This window comes from Delphinapterus leucas, chromosome 3 (genome assembly GCF_059928025.1).
Source record: "Delphinapterus leucas isolate spDelLeu-1000000601 "Yukka" chromosome 3, BTC_Dleu_Yukka2, whole genome shotgun sequence".
NCBI lineage: Eukaryota > Metazoa > Chordata > Mammalia > Artiodactyla > Monodontidae > Delphinapterus > Delphinapterus leucas.
Window position 1 is genome coordinate 156,189,256 of NC_143131.1, and position 13,321 is coordinate 156,202,576.

General features: G+C 38.8%; 1 protein-coding gene across 1 annotated transcript; it reads right to left on the reverse strand.

Annotated features, from left to right (window-relative positions):
• Positions 1 to 2,684: 2,684 nt before the first annotated feature.
• Positions 2,685 to 11,666, reverse strand: LOC149749844 (centrosomal protein of 78 kDa-like). The gene is given in 7 exon segments (XM_089908598.1): positions 2,685 to 5,776; positions 5,778 to 5,948; positions 6,481 to 6,528; positions 6,851 to 7,022; positions 7,874 to 8,040; positions 9,280 to 9,357; positions 11,625 to 11,666. Coding segments are annotated over 7 exon segments (1,071 nt in total). The 3' UTR covers positions 2,685 to 5,383.
• Positions 11,667 to 13,321: the final 1,655 nt, after the last annotated feature.

Sequence of the window (13,321 nt, forward strand, 5' to 3'; positions counted from 1 at the left end):
AGAGACCATTAGAATATCACTGTGTACCCACTTAAGGATAGAATGCTGCTATTGAGAAACTAGCTCTCTTTTATTTTTACTAAAAGGAGAGAACAGTAGGGGACCTTGGCTGCCTGAGTGTATGAGACTTTCTCTGTTTTGTACAATAAGCCAAAAACAATACATGAAATAGCCCTGGGCCTTTTGTCTTTTGTACCCAGCTCCTTCCTGTATTGCTCCTGATCAATTACACTTAAATCAACAAGAGTTGCTTGAACATTTTGACAGTTATGTTCCCCATACCCTGAAGCATTTTTAAAGGGTTACTGAGATAAAGCTATTTCAAAAAATATTCCCTCCAAATTTGTTCAGGTGGCATCAATGAAAGTAACTTAGAGGAAAAACACTCCACCTTGAGTTCGTGGCTTATCACTCTAAGGCCAGGCAAGCATAAACCTTCACAGCAAAACCTAAGGTTGCTCCCAGTTGAGAATTTGGTTTCCATGGTCTTATATAAAAAGTAAATGGAGAATTTAATTCCCTATAAGCCCTTTCCAAAGAGTGAATACAGTTCATCATTAATAAGAGATGATGAAAATTACAATTTTGTTGAATAGGTGGAATATATATTACATATAATATATATATTTATTTTTAATATATATATAAAATATATAAAGTTACTATTCAGAGTCCTAAAACATGGATTTTTCTCACTTACCAAGAATGAACAGTAACTTGATCTCTAAACAATAAAGCACCTGGTCATAACAGAATCATAAAAAATATTTGATATCAGAATGAATTCACTGTTCAGGTGGAAAGAGGGAATAGCTTCAGTTTTCCTCTTTCGTGCACCCCGTTATTGCATCCTGGACAGAGGGGATTTTCTTGATTTTAATCTAAAGGAGAAATGTTCACTTTTGTTGAGATGGAAATTGACAACCTCAGTAGGCAGAGGCACTGTTTTTATTTGGCTGAATTTATGTTTCTAGTGATAATTCAAGGTGTAATAGGGTTTTCTCTGCCACTCCAAAATCTGAAAATGATAAGCATCTCACCAGAGTTTCAGGATGGCCCATTACCTGTTCTGTGGAAAGGATATTCAAAATACCATGCTTCATCAATGTCTTCTTTGACTTATTAATGAATGGACAATTACTGAGTTAAGACAGTGTCTTATCCTTGCTTCAAAAAAATAAAAACAAACCCCACAAACACAAAAAAACTGTTAACGATGAAAACTTATTATGCCAGGACTTAGTATGGCCTGACTTGGAAATTTACTTTCAGAGGCTTTTGTTGAATATACCAAGGAAAGAGGACCTAGGTGTATCTTATTCCCACAGGCTGCCAAAAAATATTTGCTTAACGGAGAAAAACTTAATATATAGTGTAGCAGAGAACCTGACACATGCTCAACATTATTGAGTGACAGCAATGCCCAAACTCACCTGTGATCAAACACTATGAAAGTATCCTCCTAAGGATAAACTTATTACAAATAAGAAGTGAAAATTTAATTACGGAGATACTTTCCGTTTCAGCTCTGATATGCAAAAAGCTTGGAAGTTGTCACTGTATCTTGTCCTTACAAGATAATGGGGTACAAAATGAAAATCAATGACTTTTCTCAGACGTGATTAATAAAACATGTAACTATGTAAGAATTTTAAAACTGTAATTATGTATGTGTACATATGTGTCTCTGAAAATCTGTGTCAAAGAAAACTGAGGCTATCAGTATAAACTCATTTAACTTCTATCTCTTACTTTTATTTCCTCCCAAACTTACCAGTATCCATCCAACTCGAAGGATACAAGTGATTTTTATATACTGTGCAAGGTTTTTTTCTTATTCATATGTCCATGTTTCCCCAGTTCTCTAAATTATTATCTACATCTTCAGGATCTCCTTTATCGGTTCCTTCATTTCAACATAAAAAATATAAGTCCTTCTCATTCTAAAAAATTCTTTTTTGCTAATTATTTTCTCTTTTCATCCAAACTCCTTCAGAGTAGCCTATTCCCACTGTCTTCACTAGCCCCGCCTGGCCCCCACAGGCAGCCCTACACCCTCAATTTATTGCCATCTGGCTTTTTGTCCACCACTTCACTGAACTGCTCTAAGGTCACTGGGGACCTAACTGCCCAAATCCAATGGACACTCACATTCTCTGAAGGATGACACTGTCATCTACTTCCTCCTTCTTGAAACTCTATCACCTCTCTCCTTCCCAGAATTCTTTCTCTGCTTATTACTTAAACGTTGTTAGTACTCACGATTCTCTGAAATCTCATCCATGTTCATGATTTTAATGACTGCTGATATGTGCTGATGACATTCAAATTTTTATCTTTGCATGTCTTCACGTGCATGTCCAGTTATCTACCAGTTTGTCTCCTGAATTCTACAGGTGCTTTAAAATTCTACATGTCCAGAACTAAAGTCTTTTCCCCAATTCAGTTCTTTATCCCCTATTTCCAAACTCAATGATACCACCACCCAACCTTAGTCACACAGATGGGGATTCAGCCTTCGCCTCCTACTTCTTCCTTACTTCCCAAGATCAAGTCTTGCTTGTAATTTCCTAAATAAAATGAGAACTTATTTCCTCCCTTCATCTATACCTTATTTCAGACCCCTTTCTCCTTGCTATTACCTGATCCAAAAGTTACCAAATTGCTGTTTCGTGGAACCAGTTGTCAGACACTTCTATTAAAGAGGACTCTAGAGTCAAATAGCTTTGAGGGTGGCTGTGTACCATACGCCTGCTGTGACGATCCAGAATGAACACTAGCCTACAGCAGCCCCGAGAAACTGTACAGTAAAGAAACCTGATTAACTTTACTTAAGCCAGGTTCTCCCTTCTGCTGGCCTATGAACCTTTCAGTAGGGACAGGAGAGGAGGTGGCAGCATGAAAGTCCCACTCGAAAATAAAAAACGCTGCTCCTCAGAAGACTGGGGCATAATTGTCTCCAGGCTTCTTCAAATTCCTCATCCATACTGAGGTCAGTGGTCTAAAATGCCACCTGAACTTGTCCTTTCCATTCTTAGCTGTTTTCTGAGGAAACCAGCTCCACGCACATGGGTGGTTAAGACCCGCTCTCCTCCTCCTCGCGGCCTCCTTTAGGGGCACTTGCCACTGCCTGGCGACACTGCACTGATCCTCCAGAGCCACAGTGCCTGTGGCTCCGTAACACACCCCTCGCACACTCACGGCTCTGGACTTCCGCTGTCCTCTCTGCCTTGAGTGTCCTTTCCCTTCACCGGCTGACTCACCAGTTTTTCATGAGTCCTTTAAGACTTAGCTTAGGGACTGCCTCTTTTGATGACTTTTCTTTGCCTCACAGCTCCCCCTCTTCTTCCACAAACACTGACCAAACGCCCTGAATATGCCCGTCACAGCATGTCACGTGCAGGATGAGACATCTGCTGTGCGTCTTCCCTCTCACTCCACTGCTAAAGGGCCAAAGCTACATCTTGCTCATTGTTTCACTCCTCTAACACCCAATCCATGACTAATGAACTAACTAGTACTGTAGTAGCCCTATTAGTAACAATCAGGCAGGACCTTTTAGAAGAAATCTGACACTCCAGCTTTTCTCTGATCTCACCTTTCAGTCTGATTGAACTAAAGACTTATCTGTGCATGTTTTACCAGGGAGACATAATTTAATCCAGAGATGTGTCATCACATACTCTTACATACTCTGCCATTTAAAAATTCTGCTCAGATGGGGGAAGGAGACAGGTGTGCTTTCTGACAGCCCCACTCTTTTGCATCTCTAGTGCTCACTGGCTTCTCTCTCGGTGCCTTCCTTAAACCCTTCTTCTCTTAACAAGGAAACAGGATAACAAAGTAATTAAGAGCCTGGGTTCTGCCTATCTGTGAACAGAAACATAACCAAGGACATAGAGAATAGAGTGGTGGTTGCCAAGGGGGAGGGGGTGGGAGAGGGTTGGATTGGGAGTTTGGGATTAGCAGATGCAAACTGGTGTATATACAGGATGGATAAACAAAAAGGTCCTACATGGGACTTCCCTGGTGGCGCAGTGGTTAAGAATACGCCTGCCAATGCAGGGGACACGGGTTCGAGCCCTGGTCCGGGAAGATCCCACATGCCAGCGAGCAACTAAGGCCGATGCCACAACTACTTAAGTCCATGCACCTAGAGCCCGTGCTCTGCAACAAGAAAAGCCACCACAATGAGAAACCCGCACACCGCAACTAGAGAAAGCCTGCGTGCAGCAACGAAGGCCCAATGCAGCCAAAAATAAATAAATAAATAAATAAATTTATTTTTTAAAAAGTGGATGTATTTTAAAAAAACCAAAAAGGTCCTACTGTAGAGCACAGGGAACTATATATCCTGTGATAAACCGTAATGGAAAAGAATATGAAAAAGAATGTATATAAATGTGTACCTGAGTCACTTTCCTGTACAGCAGTAATTAACACAACAATGTAATTCAACTCTACGTCAATAAAAAAACAAAATTTTTAAAAATTGCCATAAAAATAGTCACATAAGGGGGACTTCCCTGGTGGTCCAGTGGTTAAGACTTCGCCTTCCAATGGAGGGGGTGAGGGTTCGATCCCTGGTGGGGGAGCTAAGATCCCACATGCCTTGCGGCCAAAAATCCAAAACATAAAACAGAAGCAATACTGTAACAAATACAATAAACACTTTAAAAATGGTCGACATCAGAAAAAATCTTTAAAGAAAAAATTCACATAAATGAAACATAATAAAGTCCATACATTAAAAAAAAAAATAGAGCATGGGTTCGGGTCACATCGCAGCTCCCCACTTACTTACAGCTGTGTAATTCTGGGCAACTCACAAAATGTCTCCTCAGACTCCTCATCTGTAACCGGGGATGGTAACAGTTCCCTACCTCAGAGCGTTGCTGTAATCCATAAACACGGTAAGTGCCTTGGTAAATGTTTGAGGCTCTCTGGTTATTGTGAATTAAAATACCTCAATGGCTTCTGGCCATGTGATTTATAATAGTTTGATGTTTAACCAAATGGTAAAACTATTCCATTTATCATTCCCATCTCTTTTTAACCCTTACCCTGCTTTGTTGTTTATGTTTTCTCCCAACACAGAGTGCTAGTTCCAGGAGAGTAAAGGCTTTATTTTATTCACTGCTGAAAGCAATAGCACCCAGAAAAGTACTGTACATATGAAGCCCTCAGTAAACATTAGCTGAATGAATGGTGCAAAGTGTCACAAGGAAAAGTACACCAAAACTTTCATTATAATAAAAAAGTATAGATAAATCTTTCTCTAATGGCTTCCAGTCAAGTAACTGAAACCACCATATGCTATAATAAAAGCATAAGTAATTTATTAAAATTTGAAGGCAAAAACATAATTTTAAAAGATTTAGACCTATGTTAGGTGTGATAGAGTATGGATGCTTTCTTGAAATTCACAATCAGATCCAGGAGTATCACTTTCAGAATGTTCTAGTAGATTGAGTTTACTTTTAGTTGTCTTTGATGAAACAGTCACTATTGTACTCTCTTTCTTAACAGAAATGTGTTTTTTCGAAGACTCACTTCTAATTGGTTCATTAAGCAAAGAATTATTTTGCCCAATTCCTTTGCTTTTCTGCTTTACAGGTGAGTCAGAGCAGGAATGCAGGTCCTTCCCAGGTTGTTTCCTAGCAGAGTATTTTTTGGTATATTCACCTGCTTTGCTCATTTTCTCTGAAAAAGACCTGCTATTTCTAGATAATTCCTCTTCTTTTCTTTGACTTCCAGTTCCAGAAATGACGTCTGCTGAAGGGAGAACATGTTCTAGCAATGAAATCTTCAAAAGACTCCTGCTGCTGCTCTGTGACTGGGACCCCCAGGTTGTCTTTGGAAGTTTCTAAGGCCTCCTGAGTAGACACTGGGACATGGAAGGAGTCGACAGGCAAAGGAATCCCAGCATCACCTGTAATTTTCTGAAACTGGAGGGAAAAACAAAAGACAAGACAAAAATTCAGTGATGAACAAAGCCAACCATTAAAAAGTAGAGTTCAAAACTTCAGTGTTACTCTGTGATCTTATTATTAACACAGTCAATATTCAGAAGATTTCAGAGCCAGTTTTTTTCTAATTATATCTTGCCAAGTGATTCTCAGCTTAACCTAGCTATATCCAAGACTATGTCCACTACATTTTCAGACTTTGGTGACTGGGGTAGTTATTACCCATTTCCTTTCCCTCACTAAAAATAAAACCCTATTCTGTAAGATAATTAATTTCTTTTCTATCCTCCAGGCACATGTAAACAGTATATAGTTTGTGACCAGACTGTGTTCTCAAGCTGTCAGTTCCCAAGACCAGTCTGAGATTGGTTGATGGGGGCTCCAAGTGAGGCTAGAGGAAAAGCTGACAGGTTTTCCCCTCCCATTCCCATAACCAGGTGATTCACTGTCATATGTTACCTATTAGCTATGTCTGGATTACTTATTTTAAAAATTATATCAGTATGTGTACCTTCATTAGTGTTCCTTCATTGTAAGCTGACTGCATACAAATAGAAACCTAGATAAAATATGAATAGAACAGACATTTATACAATTTAAAATCTGGAATATTTTCTCTAATGTTTTCTTTCTTCATTAAGGATAGTTTGCTTTAACTCATAAATTTTCTAAAGAACTTCCAGTCTCCTTATTTACAACAATACAGTATCATGAAATGGGCACACATTTACTAATCTCAGATTTGGAAAGGATTCCAGAATCTTCTAGCTCTTGAGCATGTGAACTATTAGAGACTGATCATTATTGTTTTCTCCCTGACTTGGTCATTTCCTTTTTGCTAATCACTCTTAGAATCATTAAGTGCTGTTCTGTCCACTTACTTGGATATTTTGCATTTGTCCTGGGGCACCCTGTTTTGATTCTGATTTTTCTTCTTCAAGCGCCTTCTTTTCTTCTTTACGTGGACTACTAACAGTAGAATTCATCTGGGGACGACCTAGTAAATGAAAATCTGACTCATCTATACCAGCCATTGTGGCCAGCTGCCCAAGCCTGGACCAGAGGAGGAAAGGAGAAAAGACAAAGGTTATTATAATCACATAAGAGCAGTTTAGATTTCCCCAGACCTACAATCATGAAGTACTTCTAAAATCTTAAAAGCCTACATCCTACTCCAGACTACAAGCCTCTCTCTCCCCCAAATTCTCAGCCCTTTCCAGATTCATCCTCTAGGACACATCCCATCTCCTTACCTATTACGGCTCCATTTTAAACACTGTCTGACTAGCAGCTTCAACATCTACCACGCACCTCATCCATTACCTCTCACACCTCTATTCCCACACTTCTTTACCACCTTTCCTCCAGTTTCCAAGAATGTGTTTGTTCCTTCCTTCCCAACACCAACACCAATTCATTCACTGACAAAACACCACTCCATCAACTATCAATCTCCACTTCCCTCTTCCAGCAAAATTGCTCCCAGTTGAGAACCACTGACCTATATCTCCCCTGCAGATTAATAATAATTTTTATGTCTAAGGCGAAAATAACTTTAATTCAGACTTATCAAACAAGCAAAGTAAATGAAAGATAGGAAAATTCTTATCCATTCCCGAATATTTTCAATGAAAACTGCCTTCAATTTAATCTTTACAAAAAACTACACCTACTAATTACTCTATCTACAGCTTACTCTTTTATAATGAGCTCCCCACTCTACCAAAGCAGGCTTCCCTATTTGCATTTCTTAAAAAATTTAATTCCTCATTTTAAAAAGCCAACTATATTACCTATAATTACACTAAATATGGCCACGAAAGTGATGAAAATTGCTCCAGTTCCTCAGCAAACTACCATTATAGTCACAAAGAGAAGAACACCATGAAGAGAAATGAACTAACCCAGCATCTTTAAGGAGATCCAAGAAAGCATGGAACTTCTGAAAAGAATTCTCAATGCTGCCCAAAACACCTTCATCATCCAGGATCATGCTTGTCAATGAGTGGGCATGAAGGGCTTCAGACAAAGAGAAATTCGTATTTCTTAAGTGGGCATTTTCATGTTCCAGCTATAAAAGAAGACTAAAAATGTCTGACATGATTTTTTCTCATTGTCATCAAAAGTAGTCTTGCCTATGTTCAAGGAACAAAACTAAAACACTCAAAATGTAATTAATTTGTAATTAACCTAACTCTCCACCAGTAAAGACAGAGACCATATCACATAGTAACCAAAACCCACAGGCACCCAACAAAGTTTCCTATATAACACTTAGGTGGTATATAAATAAACCAAAGTTATTGTTTTATTAATGATCTTTCACAAAAGATCACATTTCTAACTAGTTCAATTCATAACGGAGCCTCATTCCACATTAGAAAATTACCTGCTTTAAGTTTCTCTTAAATTAGAAAATGAATTATAGAATCTGATCTGAACAAAACATATTACAACTCTGCTGAATGTTAAGAATTAACTTTAGTGAGCAAAATATCTAATGCTTACGTTTAAAAGTCCTAAATCATACCCAACCCAATTTATTAAATGTACAATCACCAATATTTTCTTTGGCTTCTTGAAAATATTCACCCCTGTGCACTCTTCCCCTTCTGCTCATCATCTATGCACTTAAAACCCCCTGTAAGCTCAACTCTAGTATTTCTCAGAAAGGCCGTTAATGTTCATGATGCCCCTTTTGCCTTACATGAGCCGGTGCTCAACATTTATTGAATGAGTGTCCGCCAATCCAATGGATGCACTTTCAAAAATTCCTCCCTACACTCACCCTGTGATAAATTATATTTAGATAGAACTTTTTAGATTATGCCCTGCTTTCATGCACATTACCTAATGTAATTCTCATAGTATATATTTTTACCTTTCATTGCATTCTTAGAAGTTTTCCAATATCTTAAATTTATTTAAAGGATTCACTTTCCTAATTCATTGCCAGAAGAGTCTCATCGTGTCTTTTATGTTACTGTATATACAGTATATGCACAAAAAGTGCCTTCTTGAATCAAAGAATCATGAACAGGAAATAAGCTAATGTCATATAAAAGTGCACACACACATACACACACACACACACACATACACAAAACCAGATTTTCACATTTTTTAAAACATGCTTTCTGGAATATAGATCATATGATCACTACATACCAGTAAATGCAAAAGTCCATATGATACAACCAATTTGCAACATATTACAGTTTTAAAGCTTACAAATTATGTGTATATGGCTTAAAATAAAATCAAAATAAAACCAAAACACTCTCAAAAGCAGAAGAAGAAACTTGTTTACCTCACTGACGCGTCTATCAGCCTTCAGTCTTATTACTCTTTCCTCCTTTAACTGCTTTAGGCACTCCTCCAGGTTTTCCTAAACAAACAGAGTCAATATTATAACTAATTCATAGTATAATATCCAAAAGCCTTTCCAGCTATTGGTCTCATCAGGATTCAGGGGCAGAGCCAGAAATGAACTCAGATTTTAGTCTGCTACTGGTAATATCATACCATGCTAGTGAAATGAATTATCAAAATCTATCAAATTAGCATAGGTAAGATTTATTTAAATTCCACTCTTTCCAACATAAATTTGTGGCAGCCCACCATAAAAGGCATATGCATATAACATAGTAAGTCAGAAATAAGAAGTTAAGACCAAGAAAGAAAAATTCTATTTTATTTGTGGGTCTCTTTATAGCAGGAAGTCCTATTAATGAACATGCTTAACATACCTGAATTGCCTAACTACAGATTCAAAAGCATGTTTTTAAAAAGTAATCACTTTTAAAGCAATTCACAGTCAAGCACTGTTCCTGGAGTTCCCTGGGTATGAAATAATCTAATAATCAAAACCCTAAAAGGGGGCTTCCCTGCTGGCACAGTGGTGAAGAATCCGCCTGCCAGTGCAGGGGACACAGGTTCGAGCCCTAGTCCGGGAGGAATCGAAATGCCGCGGAGCAACTAAGCCCGTGTGCCACGACTACTGAGCCTACGCTCTAGAACCCACGTGCCACAGCTACTGAAGCCTGCGCGCCTAGAGCCTGTGCTCCGCAATAAGAGAAGCCACCGCACTGCAACGAAGAGTAGCCCCACGCTCGACGCAACTGGAGAAAGCCCGCGAGCAGCAACGTAGAACCAAAGCAGCCAAAAATAAATAAATAAAATAAATGTATAAAACAAAAAACCCTACGAGGAAAGAACGATCACTAACTCCATGTTTTTGTTTTTGTTTTTTTTACGTTACACGGGTCTCTCACTGTTGTGGCCTCTCCCATTGCGGAGCACAGGCTCCGGACAAGCAGGCTCAGCGGCCATGGCTCTTGGGCCCAGCCGCTCCACGGCATGTGGGATCCTCCCGGACCGGGGCACGAACCCGTGTCCCCTACATCAGCAGGTGGACTCTCAACCACTGCGCCACCAGGGAAGCCCTAGTTTACAGATGAGGGAAACAGAGGCAGAGAAGTAGAATAAGTAGAGCAGCACAGCCAAGGTCACACCACTAAGTAGCAGAGCCACACTGTGTACTCAGGAAGCTGGGTGCCATTCTTGTTCACGGAGGTGGTAGTCTTCCCATTCACCAAGGTCACTGAAATAAAATGAACACTGATAAACTCTCTTAGGAGTTTTAGGAACTAAGACACTTCGGTCCTTGAAGTGGGGACACTGCTAGCAATAGGCAGAATTCTAACAGACCCCCCAAGATTCCTACTTACTGAAGTACACAAACCTTCCACTTATCCAATCAAACTCTAAATCTAGGTGCTGCAATGAAGGGATTTTGCAGATGGAATTAAGGTTCAAAATCAGTTGATTTTTTAAGATAGGGAGATTATTCTAGGTGGATGTGACCTACTCAGGCACCCCATGAAAAGGACCTGAACTCTTCCTGAATTGAAGTACAAAAGGGACAAGAGGGAGACTCTCCATTGCTGGCTCTGAAGAAGTCCAATGCTGCAGCAGGGAAGGCAAGCGAGAGGCCTCTAGGAGCTGAGACTGTCCCCCGACTGACAGCCAGCAAGGAAATGGGGACCTCTGTCCTGCAACTGCAGAATCTGAATTATGCCAACAAGACAAAGAAGCCTGGAGGCATTCTTTCCCAGAGCCTCTGGATGCTAACACAGCCAGACTGACATCTTGATTTCAGCTCTGTGACCCACACAAACTATGGTGAACATCCAACGTCTGGGGCTCAATGTCTTACACTTACATTTCACGTGCTTTAACACTCTCGGGAGGGAACCCACATGTTCCAGTGTGTATCTGAGCAGGAAACCTAGTCAGGCTGTGCCTGGACTTCTGACCTACAGAACTGTGAGCTAGTCAGATAGGTACTGTTTTCAGTCAGTAAGAGTGTAGTAAAAGAATTAATATTCTACTCAACCTCCAGGTTCATGAACAAAATAAACGATTTTCATTGTTTTAAGCCACTGATTCAGGGTGGTTTCTTATGCAGCGATAAACAATCAGAATACCTACACTTATGAAAACAGTAAGGTATATTTATACATTTTAGCTGCTTTGAACAATCACTTAAAGAATGAGGAACTCTATTATATGCCATCATTGGGAGAGGAGCTGGTATCACTTTCTGGAGAGTAGCTCTTGGTACCTAACAACAATCCTACATCAGGAGTTTACCCTAAGAAAATCAGATGTGGGCAAAGATTTATCTACCAACATGATGTCATAAGATTGTTTATAACCAAACCCTAGAAGAAAGCTAAGAGCCTCCAAATTGGGACTGGTTTAAATAAAAACAGCTCACCGTCTGAAGGAATGCGCTATGAAGCCACTAAGAAAAGAATGACAACAGGTCTCAACCAGAGTTAATGAATGGGCTTCAGGAGTTCTACATTCAAAATGTATCTGTGCATTTTTCCTGGGAGACGGTGCATAAGCTTAATCAAATTCTCTGATGTAGAAGAGTATTTAGTGACATGGCAAAATATTTTTCATACTTTTTTCAGACAAAAGAGCAGATTAGGTGTGTGTACATGCAGAGGTGGCTTCTATTTCCTTCAATGAGTTGTTCATTGTTTTCAAAAATTTACTCAATGAACATATATTTTTATATTCAGATCATGTTTAAAAAACTGACAGTCTAAGAACTTCAAATTCTTTAACGTTTCATTACTAAAGCCAGCCAAGTTTTCAATGGGGAAAAACGGGAAAAAATTGCAAAATTCCTCTACTTTCAATATAATGGTTTAATAAATCGTCTAAAACCGATTTCAAAGAATTTCTAAACAAATAAGCAAACAAACAAAAAAACCCTCACCACAGTCAGAGGAAAGTAGAGTAAAACTTCCTGACTGGTTCTAAATAGCACATCAAAGTGAAATTACATGAAATAGTTTCTCCCTCTAGTGGAGGGAATTAGAAAACAGTGTTAAATTTTTGTGAAAAAGTGTACCCTCCTCCCACAAAGTATTAATAATTCATGTCCCTTACATGGAAATATGGAACCAAAAAAGTTAGAAAGTAAAATTGCTTGATATTCTATTACTTAAGTAAGACTAATGATAAAGCTTTGGAATAATTTTCCTTCCTGTCATCTGCTCTCCCTTCTGTACACCGGCTAGGGTGATTTTTCTGGGACAAAGCTCCCATCATATTGGATATCAAATTTTATGTTCACCTTTTCTCCATTTAACATTGAAATCCATCATTTCTCATATAATCAGGGGATTCATAACCTTGATTTTTTTGTGTGGGCTACAAAATATTCCACTGAGTGGGTTTACTGGTTAACCATTTTACACATTTAAATTATTTCCAACTTTTCAATATTATCAGACAAAATAACCGTTTTTATGCATGAAAGCTTTTTTCCATATTGAGAATAACGTTCTTGCAATAAATCCGTAAAAATGAGTTTGAGGTCAAAGCAAATGAACATTTTTAAGGCTTGAGGTGCCTATCTCCAAACTTCTTTCCAAAAGATTTCTGAGATTTTATACTGCCATCAGCGATGTATCACTTGGTATATAACCTCTACTACAACTGTTGGCTTATTTCCTCACGTAGAGTGCAAGTTATTTGAAGATTGGGGGTGTATTTTATTAAGTGTTTATCCCCAGCACCTGTGCCTAGCACAACATAGGCGGTCAATAAATAACTGCTTAATAAGGAAAATCCCTGCCAATACAAGATGTACGTGTGTGAAAGACAGACTGTGTTTTTCTCTAACTGGATAGATGAAAACTTGTCTTCTTTAATGTGCAATTTTTTTTCTTATAATTAGCAATTAAATTTCTCTTTTAGATTATATTGTAAAAATTCAGATTCTCTGAGGCAAATGGGCCTGGCACTACCCATTAGCTATATAACCTTGG